This window comes from Chanodichthys erythropterus, chromosome 4 (genome assembly GCF_024489055.1).
Source record: "Chanodichthys erythropterus isolate Z2021 chromosome 4, ASM2448905v1, whole genome shotgun sequence".
NCBI lineage: Eukaryota > Metazoa > Chordata > Actinopteri > Cypriniformes > Xenocyprididae > Chanodichthys > Chanodichthys erythropterus.
In genome coordinates, this window is record NC_090224.1 from 5,731,694 (window position 1) to 5,746,399 (window position 14,706).

The window sequence follows — 14,706 nt, forward strand, 5'->3', positions numbered from 1 at the left end:
TCCAATAAAATTGTTAATATTAAAACACAAGGGTCTTTCAAAGTGATAGAAAGATATTTACACAACAACAATATAAAAAACAGGGTTTACAGGTACATATATATACTTAAAACAAGAAAACAGGACTGAATTTCAAGCAGTGTGTCTACAATGTGACTTCATGCCATCCATTCTTCACTAGAGTAACTTGAAGTTGATAATTCCACAAGGGAGAAATGCAGTATGTGGGATGCACACAGAAAGGCTCATCACTGCAGAAGACCATACTGCAGTCGCCTCCTAGAGAGACTGAAGAAAACATTCTTAAATCACTGTTCAAGACTAAATCTGATATTTTTCTCAGAGAACAAAAGTCTGCATATTTCAGAAATAACTTGTTAGGACACAATTTATTGTTAACATAATGGTTATCAGCCAGAACTGGGATTCTTTTTGATCTATTTGATGTGTAATTGCTTATTGCCCTTTTTTTTTTTTACTGTAAAAGTTCATTTTATAAAAACAACTAACACTTTTAGATGTAATTTAGATGCATTAAGTAATTTATCAAATCCCAAAATATATTTTTTTTAATATTGCACATTATAATGTTTTATAGTGAATTTTGTTATATGAACACCTAAATTCACTATATTGCATTTAAAATGAATACTTTTGGTTTAACTGAATAATGTAAATATTTTAATACCAGCCATTTATCAGTGATAAACATGATTCTAATATAGGTACATCCCTAGAAAAAGTGATTTACGGACTAATATATAAACTTCATATGAAAGCTGTAAGTAATTAATTGATAGTATTTCTTGGATGTGATTGTGCTGGAATTACCTCGGAGAGAGTAGGGTGGTACCCTGAATAAAAGGTCTCATGGGGGACACGGCTGCTAAAATGAAGTAAATGATGACTTGAGTAAACAATTTGGGATATCTATAAGCAAGATAAGGAGGCCATGGTGATGCGGAGCAAGTAAATTTTAAGACATGAAAATATGGCTACAAACCCTCCACTGGACGGACTTCGCTTGGGGCATCTCTCTGCAAAGGAAGTGGAAAAATCAATGTTTTACTGCATTAATAAATTATAAATATTTTCAGCAGCCATTACTCCAGTCTTCAATGCCACATGATTTTCAGAAATCATTTTAATATGCCGATGGGGCATTCAGCAATCATTTCTTATCACGGTTAATAATTTAATGTGGAAACCGTAACAGACTACAATTCAGAACAAAATATTAATGTTGTTATTAACTAAAACTACTGAAAATCCTTTTTATTTGAAATATAAAAATATTAAACTTTTACTTAAAATATATTTATTAGGTCAATTAAATTTATAAATGTTGCTTTGCCAACTAACTGAAATAAGTTAAACCGAAATAAAGCTAAATGGACATGTCTAAAAATATAAAAATATTAGTCACCAATAATGCTCTTACCCAGGACATCGCATGTGGGTTCATTTGCATGCTTAATTTAGCCTCCCTGATTCTTCTAAGGTTTCCAGTGCCTCTGAGGAACCGCGGACTGGGGCACTGCAGCAGGATGGCTCTATCCCAGGTGAGTTTATCTTCAGTAAGTTCTGACATGGCAGAGGTCACATATCTGCCTGTCAGCTGAAGATGTTTAAGTGGGGAACGACTCTCTCGGAAGCGTTTAAATCGGAGTGACTCTTCCACTTCGGGCTGACGCTGCCTTTTTTTGAGCTTGGCCCTCAGAGGTGTCAGAGCGAGAGCAGACATGCTGGAGGAGGAAAAGCTGGGGCTTCTGGACGTCTCCTTCATGTGTCTCTCGCAGAGGTAACAGTGAGAGGAAGGACACGGTGATGAAGTGCCACGACAGATGAAGTGGTGATACAGCTTTCTGAACTCTGCATCAATCTGCGGTTCATTGAATGAGTATGTGGACTGGGGGCCAGAAAGAGAGCGCTGACGTTTGGATGGTGTAAAATGGGACGGTCTCTCTGCCTTGGATAAACTTTGGTCAGCACGGTCGTACACGAATCGTCGGGGTGATGACAACGGCACCTGTTTGGCACCATAAGGAGATCTGATGGCCTCAGAATGGGCTAGATGGTGGAGAGGAGACCTTTGCTTTGGACTTGCTGTTGAGTTTAATTGTCTTTCCATGTTCAGCACACTGGGTCTGAAGCTACTTTTCACACTAGGAGATAAAACACCAATGAGACCACGCTGCGGGGAGGAGACAGGAGAGTGTAGGCGGTCTCTGAAGCAGTCTTTGTCCAATGAGGAGGGCCGGGAGATGATGGACATTCCTCTCTGGTCAATAATAGGCAGGCCTGTTCTGCTTTGTCGTGGAGAAGTAAAGACAGATGAGGCTGGAATAGCATGAGATTTTGGTCCAACATCATAGGTTTGGTCCAGATCTGGAGATTGGTCACTAATTGAGGGGGAACCAGAATATGGAGGTGTGGAGAAGTCAATCACACAAGCAGTATTTTGCTCTGACTTCCTAGTTAAATGTAAATCAGTCCATGGAGACTCATCCGTCACACCGCTCACGTCCACACAGTTCCTCCTGGGTGAGAAAAAACAGGCACTGGCCTCGTAGGATACATTTTTGAGTGGTGAAGACTTTGGTTTGTTCTTGAGCAAGTTTTGAAGTTTGTCGTTGCCCTTGAAACAGTTCCTTTGAACTGGACTTTGACTGGTAAATGAGATATTGGTTGTTTTGTTTAAAGTGCAGTTGTGTCGGTTCTTAAAGGATGTGTTGCGGTGTGTTTGGCCGGCTTGCCGGTGTTTGTGGCGGTACTTCTGCACCACAGCCCTCGCCGTATCGGTCACATGCTGTCGTCGATATGCTTCGCCGATCTGGTTGAGCATGCTGGGATAGACATCCAGGAGGGTACTGCCATGGCTGCTCAGTGTTTTCTCCAGTTCTTCATCCTCTTCCTTTGGCTGAGACAGCTCCCCCCACTGAGAACCACGAGATGTGTTATTTAGACTCAGAGAGAGCTGGAATGATTCACCTCCGTGCCCTAGAAGATAATCATTAAGACGTGATTTTGATATCAGCTCAACTAATTTTACATTCATTTATTGAAGAAATAAACAGTGTAGTTTATATTGTAAATATTTTATAGCACAGAAATACTAACTAAAATGTTTATTTTGCACTAAATTGTAGGGATAGGCCTATTTGTTTGTGTCTAAGTGTTATATACTCATTTCTTACACAGGTTTTTGCTGTTCTCCTTTTGACCAGAGCCATCAGAATCATCCTCAGTGAACCCTGACACATCCATCTGAAATAAAAAATAATAATAATAAAAAAAAAAGGTAAAAAAAAACTTTAAAATGTTATAGTACACCAGACTGCTGGTCTTTATTCAGGTTGTATAAACTCCATAAATGTAGGGGTGTAGTAATTTATCAATATAGATTGATGTATTGATAAAATTACTAACAATATTATGTATCGATACAATTTTTGGCTTTTACTCCTTATGGAAATACTAAATTTGCACATTTTAGAGCACCCATGATTAAAAGACGTTCGTGTCTGTTGTCATTTTTTATCTCACTGCACAAGCCAGTGATGAGCGGTCGTCAGATGATTGATGAAGTCACGTGCAACTAAAGTTTTCCATTATTTATTTTTCTGTATTTTTTTAGAAAAGTGTATTTTTGTGTAAAACAGGCACATAATACTGTAATATCCAAATATCTATCCAATCAAATCCAAACAAAACATATCGCAACACGTTTTGAGGTATTGGGAAATAAATTTATCGTCGGAGGGAATTGATTGTGATGAAATGTCAGATTTACACCCCTAATAAAATGATACAACATTTGGCAATAAGAAGCCATTTTTGTGCTTTTATAGAATTTAATTTTCTTATTATTACCTGATCATTGTCCTGGTCCTCAAACTCTACAAACACAACATGATAAAAAGATTAAACATGAAAATAGAGGATAAATGGCATTTACTCATTTATAATTGTTTGTTTGTTTCTTACCCCTCATGGAATAGTCTGCTTTAACTCGAGTCTGATAAACAGAAAAGATATGTAACGTTAGAAATGTTACATTATCCTAATGGACCCATGTTTCAAATTTAGAGAATAAATAAATACATAATACACCCATATTTTAGGTCAAAGCTTAAGTAAACTTGAGTACTGACCGTTCATACTATTATTATGTACTACTGAAGACCACCAATATTAGTTATGTCCGTGGTTATTAAATAAACAAACAATATAGATATATTTCAGGAAATATCATATATCTAGATACTTATTGTTTTCTAGGTTATATTTACAATATCGACTCTTACTTTTAATGCTTCCAACTCACGTTCTCCCTCTGCACTGTCAATGGGCACAGGACCTGGAGATATATACATTTCACAAACTCAGAAGCAAATTTGAAAGCTTAGGTAAAAAGACAACAGCATTTGTGTTTATAACTAATGAGGAGAACACATACAAGTTTTTATTTTCGATATTTTAACGTAACTTACCTCTTTCAGTCCTGCAGGTCATTGTTTTCAGACAGACGTCTATTCCAGGATCACTTAAACTGGAATACTAGAAAGGACGTAACAAACATGTTCTTTTAAGGAAAACGCTACTTCATAAGTGTCGATACAGACTATAGGAATAAAAAATCTTATAAGACATACGCCAATACATGCAAGTTACTTTATCTTACACATATGTTTGCATTAACACTAAGTTAACGTTACCTACCTTCTGAAAAATAGCTTCCATCGTGTTTCTGAACTCATCGTCGTTTCTCTTAAACTGATCTGCATATGAAGGCTTTGCAGACATGTTGTATTAAGTAAATGTATTGCAAACAAAATATATTTGTCCAACATAAGCTGGGATTTTGCACTCAGCCTGCAGCTCGCCTGTACTTTCAAATTTTTCGCCGAGTAAAACATCCGAGCTGTGATTGGACGTTCTTTCAATCAATACTTAAACGTCATTTTAAAGCGCGAGTTTGTCAAATGGGCCGTCCGAGTCATCTCCACGAATCGGTTCTTTCGAACAGTTCATTTAAAAAAAAGGAGGTACAAACGAGATTTTTACGCGTTAACATTTGGTCCTTTACGTCCCGGCGTGGCAAACTTGTTCTAAATCGTTAAAGAAAAATTGCTGTTTATTTCGTTTTTTTGATTATGTTTCATTAAAAATGTTGTTTTTGTGCCCTAGAGAGGCTTGTTGCAGCTATGATAATTTAAAACTTAAATATATTTTCAAGCATTTACATCAAACAATAAAAAAATACATATATTGTCTTTATTTACAGTTTTTAAATTTAAATCAATGGGATTGTGCGTCGTTGTTTCGAGAACCCCTTGGACCAAACAAAGGACTCGATTCGTGAACGATCCATGTGAACCGGTTCAACATGCATTCGACTCAAAAGATTCACGAATTGGTCATGGCTAGCTTGCAAAACAGGAGCTCATAAACTACTAAATGGGAATATAATGTACGGTGCAATTTCTCAAATTATGGCTTAACATAATTTTCGCTCAGATATGACAACGAAATTCCTTCATGAATTGGTGCAACTGGCGGCGCGTGAGCATGGCGATAAAACAGCTGTCGCGTTTGACAGCAGCATTGCAGCGCGGGTCTCTTTGACATATGATGAAGTTATGTCCCTCGCAAATGATTTAACTGGACACTTGCGCATCTCTGTCCATAAACATGATGGTATCATAGGGTTATTCTGCCATGCTGATGTCCTCCTTCCTGTCTGGATTATTGGGTACGATTCATTGTAGTTAAGTGTGTGGTCTTACTTATTAGCAAATGTTTAATAGTTCAAAGCATAATTTAAATGTGTCCATCTCTGAACAGTATTCTGCAGTTTCCTGCTGCATATGTGCCTCTTGATCCTGCATCACCACCTCTGTGCACCATGAGAATGATGAACAAGTGCAGACTGAACTTCTGCTTGATACAAAATGAACTGCTTAATGTGGGTTTAATATTATATTAGTTATATTAATAATAATAATGCTTTTATTGTTTTTATTAATGGCAAGTTTCGTAACCAACAGCAATTCCAGAGTGCATTTTCCAGCCTGCTGTCCCTGGAAATGTGTGCAACATTGTCCTCACAAAGGCTCACTTTAATAAAAATACAAAGTGAGCAGATGTCCGATCAGCCTTCCAGCTCTTCTTTGACCAAAGACATCCAGCAGAGGGAGACTTTGGCTTATGTTTTGCACACATCCGGAACAACAGGGCGTCCAAAAATAGTGAAGGTCCCACACAGGTGTATTATGCCTAATATTATACATCTACGGTAAGAACACATTGGACTTTTAGTTAAAAATCGGCCTTCTTCATATATTTGAGTATCTGAATATGATCAGTGTGGTTTTAATATGTTCACTTGACAGATATAGCACATTTTACATTAGTGGATAGAATTTATATTTAAAAAATTGTTTTGAAATATAGGTGTTTGAAACCAACATACAAAACTAGTGCTAGAGAAAACACACGTGTAATTGGACTTTGACTCAAAACCTTGTAGTTACTGAGATATAGCCTTTGTTACAACGTAGCCTAAGTGGTCATATAAAGATTGTGAGATAATGGATGATTTAAAAATAATTAAAAATGCATTCTCAACAGATCTGTCTTTAAGATGACTGCAGAAGATGTTGTGTTCCTGTCCTCTCCGTTAACCTTTGACCCTTCTGTGGTGGAGATGTTTTTGGCCCTCTCTTCCGGGGCATGTCTCTTAATTGTCCCCTCCGCTGTTAAAAAGATGCCACGCAGACTTGCTCGTGTGCTGTTTAAACGAAACACAACAACAGTCTTGCAGGCAAGTGACTTGATTCCTCACTGACGTATCAGTGATTAGTTTCTGTTTTTGACATCTTTTAATTAGAGATTTTAATAATCAAATCACTCCATTTCTCCATTTATCTTCTCATGAATGTGCACATGCTGTGAGGTGCTGAAATCAACACTGGTAGTGGGAGCAGTCAGCTGAAATGTGTGCATTATGCAGATTTCAGAGATAATAAGTTTGTTCTTTTGACATTTGTTCATTTATCTTCATGCACCTATAATTTGTTTTCAGTATTTTAGTTTAACATGTTTTGCATCACTCAGAATTTCAGTTTACATTCCAATGCTTCACATGACTGTTCCAATACTACTCACGTTCTTTCGGTAACCCCTCTGTCTGTTATTGGACAATTCAAGTTGTGGAATAAATTAATCATGGCTGACTATGAATAATGTTTTTTATTATTATTAGTAGTAGTAGTAGTAGTAGTAGTAGTTATACTAGCATTGGAAACCGAAAACATTTATGCCATACTGCATCTATACCAGTAGGTGCCTTATAAGTCCAAGATGACTAAAGTACTAGAATTGATTTTTTAATTATTTTCCAGGCTACTCCCACTCTTGTGAGGCGCTTTGGAAGGCGTGTCCTTCAGGAGGTGGTGCTTAGTGCAAATTCATCCCTGAGGTTATTGGCTTTTGGAGGAGAGCCATTTCCATCTCTAAATATTCTCAAAAGCTGGAAGCAGGAAGGCAATGGCACACACATCTTTAATCTTTACGGCACCACAGAAGTTTCTTGCTGGGCAAGTCGGTACAAAGTCCCTGATGAACACCTGTGCTTGGAAACCACGTGAGTGCATGTTCAGTAATTTACCATTATATTCTTTATATTTCTTTGTAGGCGTACAAATTATTTACCTTAAAATGGCAAACTAAGTTGCATCAACACCATTAATTAAATAATTGAGGAAGACCCATTATAAAAAATATAAAAAAACATGAAGTTAACATAACAGCGATCTTTTAAACACTTTAAAACTGATTTTTGTCACAATTTTATGTATACATACACTACCGTTCAAAAGTTTGGGATTTGTAAGATTTTTAATGTTTTTAAAAGAAGTTTCGTCTGCTCACCAAGGCTACATTTATTTATTTCAAAATACAGTAAAAACAGTAATATTGTGAACTATTATTACAATTTAAAATAACTGTTTTCTATTTGAAAATATTTGATTTTTTCAATTATTTATTCCTGTGTTGGCAAAGCTGAATTTTCAGCATCATTACTCCAGTCTTCAGTGTCACATGATCCTTCAGAAATCATTCTAATATGCTGATCTGCTGCTCAAGAAACATTTATTTTGCACAGATGTACAAAATATTTGTGTAAAATATTTTTTTTCAGGATTTTTTGATTAATAGAAAGTTCAAAAGAACAGCTTTTATTTGAAATATAATCTTTTGTTACATTTTAAATGTCTTTACTGTCATTTACAATGCATCCTTGCTGAAAAAATATTAATTTCTTTAAATTCTTCTAAAAAAAATAAAAATAAAAATTCTTACTGACCCCAAACTTTTGAATGGTAGTGTATAATGCTACAGAAGCTTTGTATTTCAGATAAATGCTGTTCTTTTGAACTTTCTATTCATCAAGGAATCCTGAAAAAAAAGTAAAATTTAACATTGATAATAATAATAAATGTTTCTTGAGCAGCAAATCGTCATATTAAAATGATTTCTGAAGGATCATGTGACAATAAATACTGGAGTAACAATGCTGAAAATTCAGCTTTTCCAACACAGAAATAAATTACAATTTATATTATATTCCAATAGAAAACAGTTATTTTAAATTGTAATAATATTTCACAATATTACTGTTTTTATTGTATTTTTAATTAAATAAATGCAATCTTGGTGAGCAGACAAAACTTCTTTTAAAAATATTAAAAATCCTACCGATCCCAAACTTTTGAACTGTAGTGAAAAGAATATATAAAAGCTAATTTAATTAATAAAAACGATTCTAGTATATAAATAATACTAAAATAACACTAGTAAGGATGCATCAGCCACAAAAAGTCATATTGACAGTCTATAGAGAATGTTGTTCTCAGATTCAACTGCTTTATCCTGAAATGATGCAAAAAAGAAAAGCTGAATATTATTAGTATTTAACCATTTCTTGTGATACATTGTCTGTTTACATTTGTTTTGTTTGACAGAACTGATATATCTGTGCCCCTTGGAGAGCCGATGTTGGATACCATAATGGAGGTGAGAGATGAAATAGGACATCTCGTCACTGAAGGAGAAGGACAGTTATTCATTGGTATGATACAATTCTCTAAAACTAGAGTCAGTAGAATAATGAAGGCCTTGGAATGCTCTTTAAGTTGATGCGAAGTTGATTAACAGGCTTTCTGACATACACTACTGTTCAAAAGTGTGGGATTGTTATAAGACTTTTTTAATGTTTAAGAAAGAAGTTTCTTATGCTTACCAAGGCTGAAATTATTTTATGAAATAATACAGTAAAACAGTAATACTGTGAAATAATAATGTTTTTTAATAATAATGTTTTCCTTTTTTAATATATTTTCAAATGTAATTTATTAATGTGAAATGCTGCAAAACCTGCAAGGCTGAAAGTTTTCAGTGTCACATGATCATTCAGAAATCATTCTAATATGCTGATTTGGTGCTTACTACTATCAGTGTTGAAAACACATGAAGTCATGCTGCTTATTTTTTCAGGATTCTTTGATGAGTAGAACATTCAAAAGAACATTTATTTGCAATAGATTTTTTTAACATTATAAATATCTTTACTGTCAATTTGATCAATTTAATCCATCCTTGCTCTATAAACCTATTCTTTCTTTCATAAAGAATATCTTACTTACCCCGAACGGTAGTGTACTTTCTTTCACATTCATATTAGTTGTTTGTACAGTGAAATTTTGTCTCTTTATTTAGGTGGTCAGGAGAGGGTGTGTCTTCTTGATGATGAAGAAACTGTAGTCAAGGGAACAATGCGTGCTACTGGTGACTGGGTGCAGGTGCGCGATTCCTGTCTGTATTTCCAGGGCAGGAAGGATCGGCTTGTCAAACGGTTTGGTCAGCGGGTACACTTAGATGCCTTGCAGCTGGTAGGCACTATGTGACCCATATGTTATGTTACGAATTCAAAGAATATTGAAAGATACATATAACATCTTATATCATGAATTTATTTATTTCTGTCCTCAGGTGATTGAGAATTTGCCTCAGGTAGAGGCGTGTGCAGTGAGCCTGAGTGAGGGTGACAGGCTGGTGGCATTTATAGTGCTCTCATCGGGTCAACTAGGAGCCCTTTCATCCTTCTCCTCTGAAATTCTTCATGAAAAACCTTTCCAGCATTCTACACAATCCTCTGAAGACCTCACTGCTGTAGAAGTCTCGAGAAATGCCACCTCCCTCTCGCTTAGAGTTATGGAAGGAGAGATTCGCCATAAGTTATCACAGCGTTTGGCCAGTCACAGCATTCCTGACATGATATTATTCATCCCTGCACTTCCACTCACCTCTCATGGCAAGTGAGCTCCATCCTCTAAGGCAGGGGTTCCCAAACTTTTATATCAGCTGTGCCCCCATGACTTAAATTATGTACTTGAAGCACCCCTGATAGATTAACCAATATTAACCAATCCAAGTATAATTTATTAAATTAAATTGAAATGCTTAGTATTATTAATTTATTAGACATATCTAATACTAAAAAAAACTGAAATATTAATTTAAATTTAATTAAATTATTTAGTAATTACTTAAAGTGTTAGTTCACCCCAAAATAAAAATTATCCCATAATTTACTCGCCCTCAAGCCATCCTAGGTGTATATGACTTTCCTCTTTCAGCCAAACAGAATCAGTTACAGTAAAAATATTCTGGCTCTTCCGAGCTTTATAATGAAAGTGAATAGTAACTGATATTTTATAATCTAGAATCACTGGCTTCGGTACTCGAGTCGATTCCGGCAGAAGACCTTTGAACTTTGACCTGACGCATGATGTATTGACCAGCGCAGATGATGGAGCAAAACAAAACACTGGTCATGAATTAGAAGTCTAAAACGAGAATTTTTAAAGTTTTGAGTTTGTTGACCAGCCCTATTTGTTTGGACCGCGAGAGGTGTCTGCTCTCACCTAAGCTTACGTTACTTCTACATCCTACGTCATACACCTGAACTCGACTTTCTCATGAACGTGCAGACAGACATTACTGGAAGTTAGTGATTATAGTTTATAAAGTTATAAATATGGATATTTTTCTTACAAAAACGCATTGCTTCACTTCAGAAGGCCTTTATTAACCCCCTGCAGCCGTATGGATTACCTTTATGATGGATGGATGCACTTTTTTGGGCTTCAAAATATCGGTTACTATTCACTCCCATTATAAAGCTTGGAAGAGCCAGAATATTTTTTTAATATAACTCTGATTGTGTTTGACTGAAATAAGAAAGTCATATACACCTAGGATGGCTTGAGGGTGAGTAAATCATGGGATAATTTTTCATTTTTGGGTGAACTATCCCTTTAAGCTTTAGCATTTCTATTTAATCAGATGTGAACATGTTTTTTTCATTGTGGTCATAGTTTTCATAGTCACTTTTACATTCCTTGTTTTAGGTAAAATAGCCATTGATGAGTTGATGAGAATGTGTGACACTCAAAGACGAGACGTAAATAAACAAACTGTATGGAAAGACATTGAATCTGTGAGAATGAAGTTCCAGACCCTGTGGAAGGTATAAATAGCATTTACTTTTCTTTTTTTGCAAGAAAAGTACTAGTTCTAATTGTTTGACACATGGAGGTATTTCTTAAATATTGCAACATCTTTCCCATTGTCTGCTGAGTGCATCTGCCATTCTGTGTTTGTCTGTGTGTATTAGGAGTGTCTTGGCCTGCCAAATGACGTGGTAGTTGAGGAAGATGCACACTTCATGTTAAGTGGAGGAGATTCCCTTCAGGCCCTGCGTCTCTGTGATGAGATCACTGTTGCCATGGGGACAACCTCTGTGGGCCTGCTGGAGGTCATATTAGATGGCTCTTTCTCAGATGTGCTTAGCCACATCATGACAGAAACGCATAACGCAATCCAACCATCAAAGAAGAGAATGCTAGATTATTCAGACACTGCAGTTTCATCTAAAAGACAACAAAAGGAAATGGCCACAGTGAATGCTACAGAAAGCACACTGGGTTCTGTAGTTCCTTTAGTGAGAAGGACTAAAGGATTTGTAGTTGTGAGACGAGCTGGTGAGGTTATCGATTTGGGTTGTTTTCAGAAAATGCAAAAGGAAAACTTCTCAGATGCACTAGAGACAAATGAGAGCAAACTTCTAGTGACAGATACATCTGACAATCACTTGGGTTTTATATCTAATCCGTCACATGAATGTTATAAGACTTTTAAAAAGGCCACAGAACTCCATGTACCTCATGAAGTTACTGAGACGTTATCCGTCACTGAGAGCACAGGTATGGGTGAGGGTTCTAGACAAGACTCTTTAGGCGTCCTGCCGCTTGACCTTCGAGTCTGCTGGAGCTCAGACACAGGCAGGTGTGTGGATGCCTCTCCAGTGCTGCTGGTGGGCCCTGATAGGATCACTGTGTTCATTGGCTCTCACTCGCACAGACTGCAGGCTCTTGACCTGTTCAACGGAGAGGTCATTTGGGAGCGTATCCTTGGAGATCGGTTGGAGTCTTCTGCTGTCATCTCAAAATGTGGAAGCCTTGTAGCAGTAGGTTAGTACTTGATCTTAAAGGAATGTGTAATTGAATTAAAAGAACTAACATGGTTAAAATAAGGTTGTAACTACTTTAGCTTGAATATGGAGTTTTTTTCTAAAAGCAAAGCTTAGAGATTTCAGGGCTAAATTTATTAATCAGTTTATTTGTCATCCACATTTGTAACATGTGTTTTTCTCAGGCTGCTATGACAGACAAGTGTACTTCCTGGACGTTTCCTGTGGGGAAACTGTGTGGACATTTGAGACGGGGGATGTGGTGAAAAGTTCCCCTACTGTAGACCCTAAAACTGGGATGATTTTTGCAGGGTCCCATGATGGCAATATTTATGCATTAGACCCAAAGGTAATATACAGGAGAAATACTTCTGTTTTATTTATATTTTTTGTAGTATTATGTTAGTATTATTTATATACTATTATAGTATTTATTAATATATGCTTTTTTATTTTGATATTTTACTTTGAGTTTTAGTGATTTTGTAATGGGCTTTTGTCATTTTTATTATTATTATTATTTTTTTAAATATTTCTATTTAGCTTTTTAATTTCAGTTTTAGTTTAGTAACTTATTTAATTTCAGTTAGTCTAATTTTTAAGGTTTTAAGTAATTAATCTAATAATAATATTTCACATTAGTTCAGCTTTATTTCAGTTAACAATAAGGATTTTTATTAGTTTTAGCTTTAGTTAATAATAACCACACTGGTGCTAAAACTAAATTTATATTACATTAGCTGTCGTTTGTTTTTTGTAAATATTTTTTCGCAGATTCTGTATGTTCCCTTGATATTTCAAACACTTGTCTCTATTTCTCCCAGGCTAAGACTTGTATATGGCAATACTATTGTGGTGGCGGTGCAGTGTTTTCATCCCCTTGTGTCCAGTTGTCTCCTAGACAGTTATACTGTAGTACTCTGGGTGGGAATCTCCACTGTCTTAATCCAGTAAGTAAATGTTCCTTCTTCACTGGAGTACATGCACAAAAGCTCATATCAGTACTGAAGTTTGAAAGTGTATCAGCCAACTTCTCAAATACAAAAAATCTTGGGAATGGAGTATATAGGGGTCATGTTGAAAGCTAACATTTGTCTTGTCATTCTCCATTTATTATCTGTCCAGGACAGTGGAAAAGTCTTGTGGACATATTCCAGCACTGTCCCTTTTTTCTCATCTCCTCACTGCTCTGATTCCTCTGTCTTCATTGGTTCAGTAAATGGCCATATTATTGGAATAAGCCATTCTGGAGATACGGTGAGAGGAAAATGGAAAAAGTTGCCTTAAGAGAAGTTAAATGGAATAAATTGAACTTTAATCATCTTATTTTTGAAATTATGGTCATTACCACTAGAGCAATGAACACTAAACAACAACAATGCTCTTTTATTCTACTATGTATATTGCACTCGTTTTTCAAACCTCAGTAATGTTTGTAGTAATATTTTTTTACTCTAAGACTCTACAGATTTCATCCAGTAGACTTTAATTGCGGTGTAGAGAAGATTATAAGAATGTCTACACTGATTTTGACTGTAATTTGAGATTTTATTCCATTATTTTTTGCAGTTATGGGACTTCTCCACTAAAGGACCAATCTTCTCATCGCCATGCATTTCTTCCATGACATTTTTGACCAATCAGACGATTTCTACAACACCCAGCAGGAGCACACAATCACCCAAACTCACAGTCACATGTGGATCACATGACGGTCATGTATACTGTTTAAATGGCGATAATGGATCATTATTGTGGAAGTTCCAGACCACAGGCAAGGTGTTCTCTACTCCATTTGTGTTTGATGGCGCTCTGTGGGGTTTGAGATCACTAGTGGCCGTGTGCTCCACTGATGGAAAGGTGTGGGTTTTAGATGGAGAAACCGGCACACCGAAGGCAACATTGTCTTTGCCAGGCGAGCTTTTCTCCTCTCCTGTCGTATGGGGACATAACTTGGTTGTTGGATGTCGTAATGATTATGTTTATTGTCTAGAACTGACCAAAAAGTGATTGTTCATAATAAAAATAAGTACGTTTTTTTTGGGTGACTCCCTAAAGTACTTATTAGAAAAAATGATTTGGATATAATCAGTATGGTACGTTATGTA

At 36.1% G+C, this 14,706-nt stretch overlaps 2 protein-coding genes across 4 annotated transcripts; one reads left to right on the top strand and one right to left on the bottom strand.

The window, feature by feature from the left end:
- Positions 1–4,897, bottom strand: si:dkeyp-117h8.4 (uncharacterized protein LOC572032 homolog). 2 transcript variants are annotated; one of them, XM_067383791.1, is made up of 10 exons: positions 4,723–4,897; positions 4,494–4,560; positions 4,308–4,360; positions 3,988–4,018; positions 3,874–3,899; positions 3,198–3,267; positions 1,442–3,000; positions 1,004–1,037; positions 832–883; positions 1–288 (listed from the first exon to the last, which is right to left on the bottom strand). In XM_067383791.1, exons 1-10 carry the CDS (start codon positions 4,804–4,806, stop codon positions 249–251), a joined length of 2,016 nt encoding a protein of 671 aa, XP_067239892.1. In that variant the 5' UTR covers positions 4,807–4,897; the 3' UTR covers positions 1–248. The 2 variants fall into 2 exon arrangements, with proteins under 2 accessions (XP_067239892.1, XP_067239891.1); XM_067383790.1 differs by having other exon boundaries at positions 832–886.
- Positions 4,898–5,420: 523 nt separating this feature from the next.
- aasdh (aminoadipate-semialdehyde dehydrogenase) lies at positions 5,421–14,627 on the top strand. 2 transcript variants are annotated; one of them, XM_067383802.1, is made up of 14 exons: positions 5,421–5,755; positions 5,848–5,968; positions 6,051–6,298; positions 6,634–6,826; positions 7,407–7,648; positions 9,030–9,136; positions 9,784–9,956; positions 10,057–10,378; positions 11,478–11,596; positions 11,744–12,599; positions 12,784–12,947; positions 13,423–13,548; positions 13,724–13,855; positions 14,168–14,627. In XM_067383802.1, the coding sequence occupies exons 1-14, from the start codon at positions 5,523–5,525 to the stop codon at positions 14,606–14,608; spliced, it is 3,477 nt and encodes a 1,158-aa protein (XP_067239903.1). In that variant the 5' UTR covers positions 5,421–5,522; the 3' UTR covers positions 14,609–14,627. The 2 variants fall into 2 exon arrangements, with proteins under 2 accessions (XP_067239903.1, XP_067239904.1); XM_067383803.1 differs by lacking the exon at positions 13,724–13,855.
- Positions 14,628–14,706: the final 79 nt, after the last annotated feature.

Coding starts and splice junctions, on each gene's coding strand:
- si:dkeyp-117h8.4 (XM_067383790.1), bottom strand. CDS start 4,806: ATGTCTGCAAAGCCTTCATATGCAGATCAGTTTAAGAGAAACGACGAT. Junction 3,900..3,987: donor AGCAGACTATTCCATGAGGG/GTAAGAAACAAA, acceptor TTGTGTTTGTAG/AGTTTGAGGACCAGGACAAT. Junction 289..831: donor ACCACCCTACTCTCTCCGAG/GTAATTCCAGCA, acceptor TGTTTTCTTCAG/TCTCTCTAGGAGGCGACTGC.
- aasdh (XM_067383802.1), top strand. CDS start 5,523: ATGACAACGAAATTCCTTCATGAATTGGTGCAACTGGCGGCGCGTGAG. Junction 6,299..6,633: donor CCTAATATTATACATCTACG/GTAAGAACACAT, acceptor CATTCTCAACAG/ATCTGTCTTTAAGATGACTG. Junction 13,856..14,167: donor TAAGCCATTCTGGAGATACG/GTGAGAGGAAAA, acceptor TATTTTTTGCAG/TTATGGGACTTCTCCACTAA.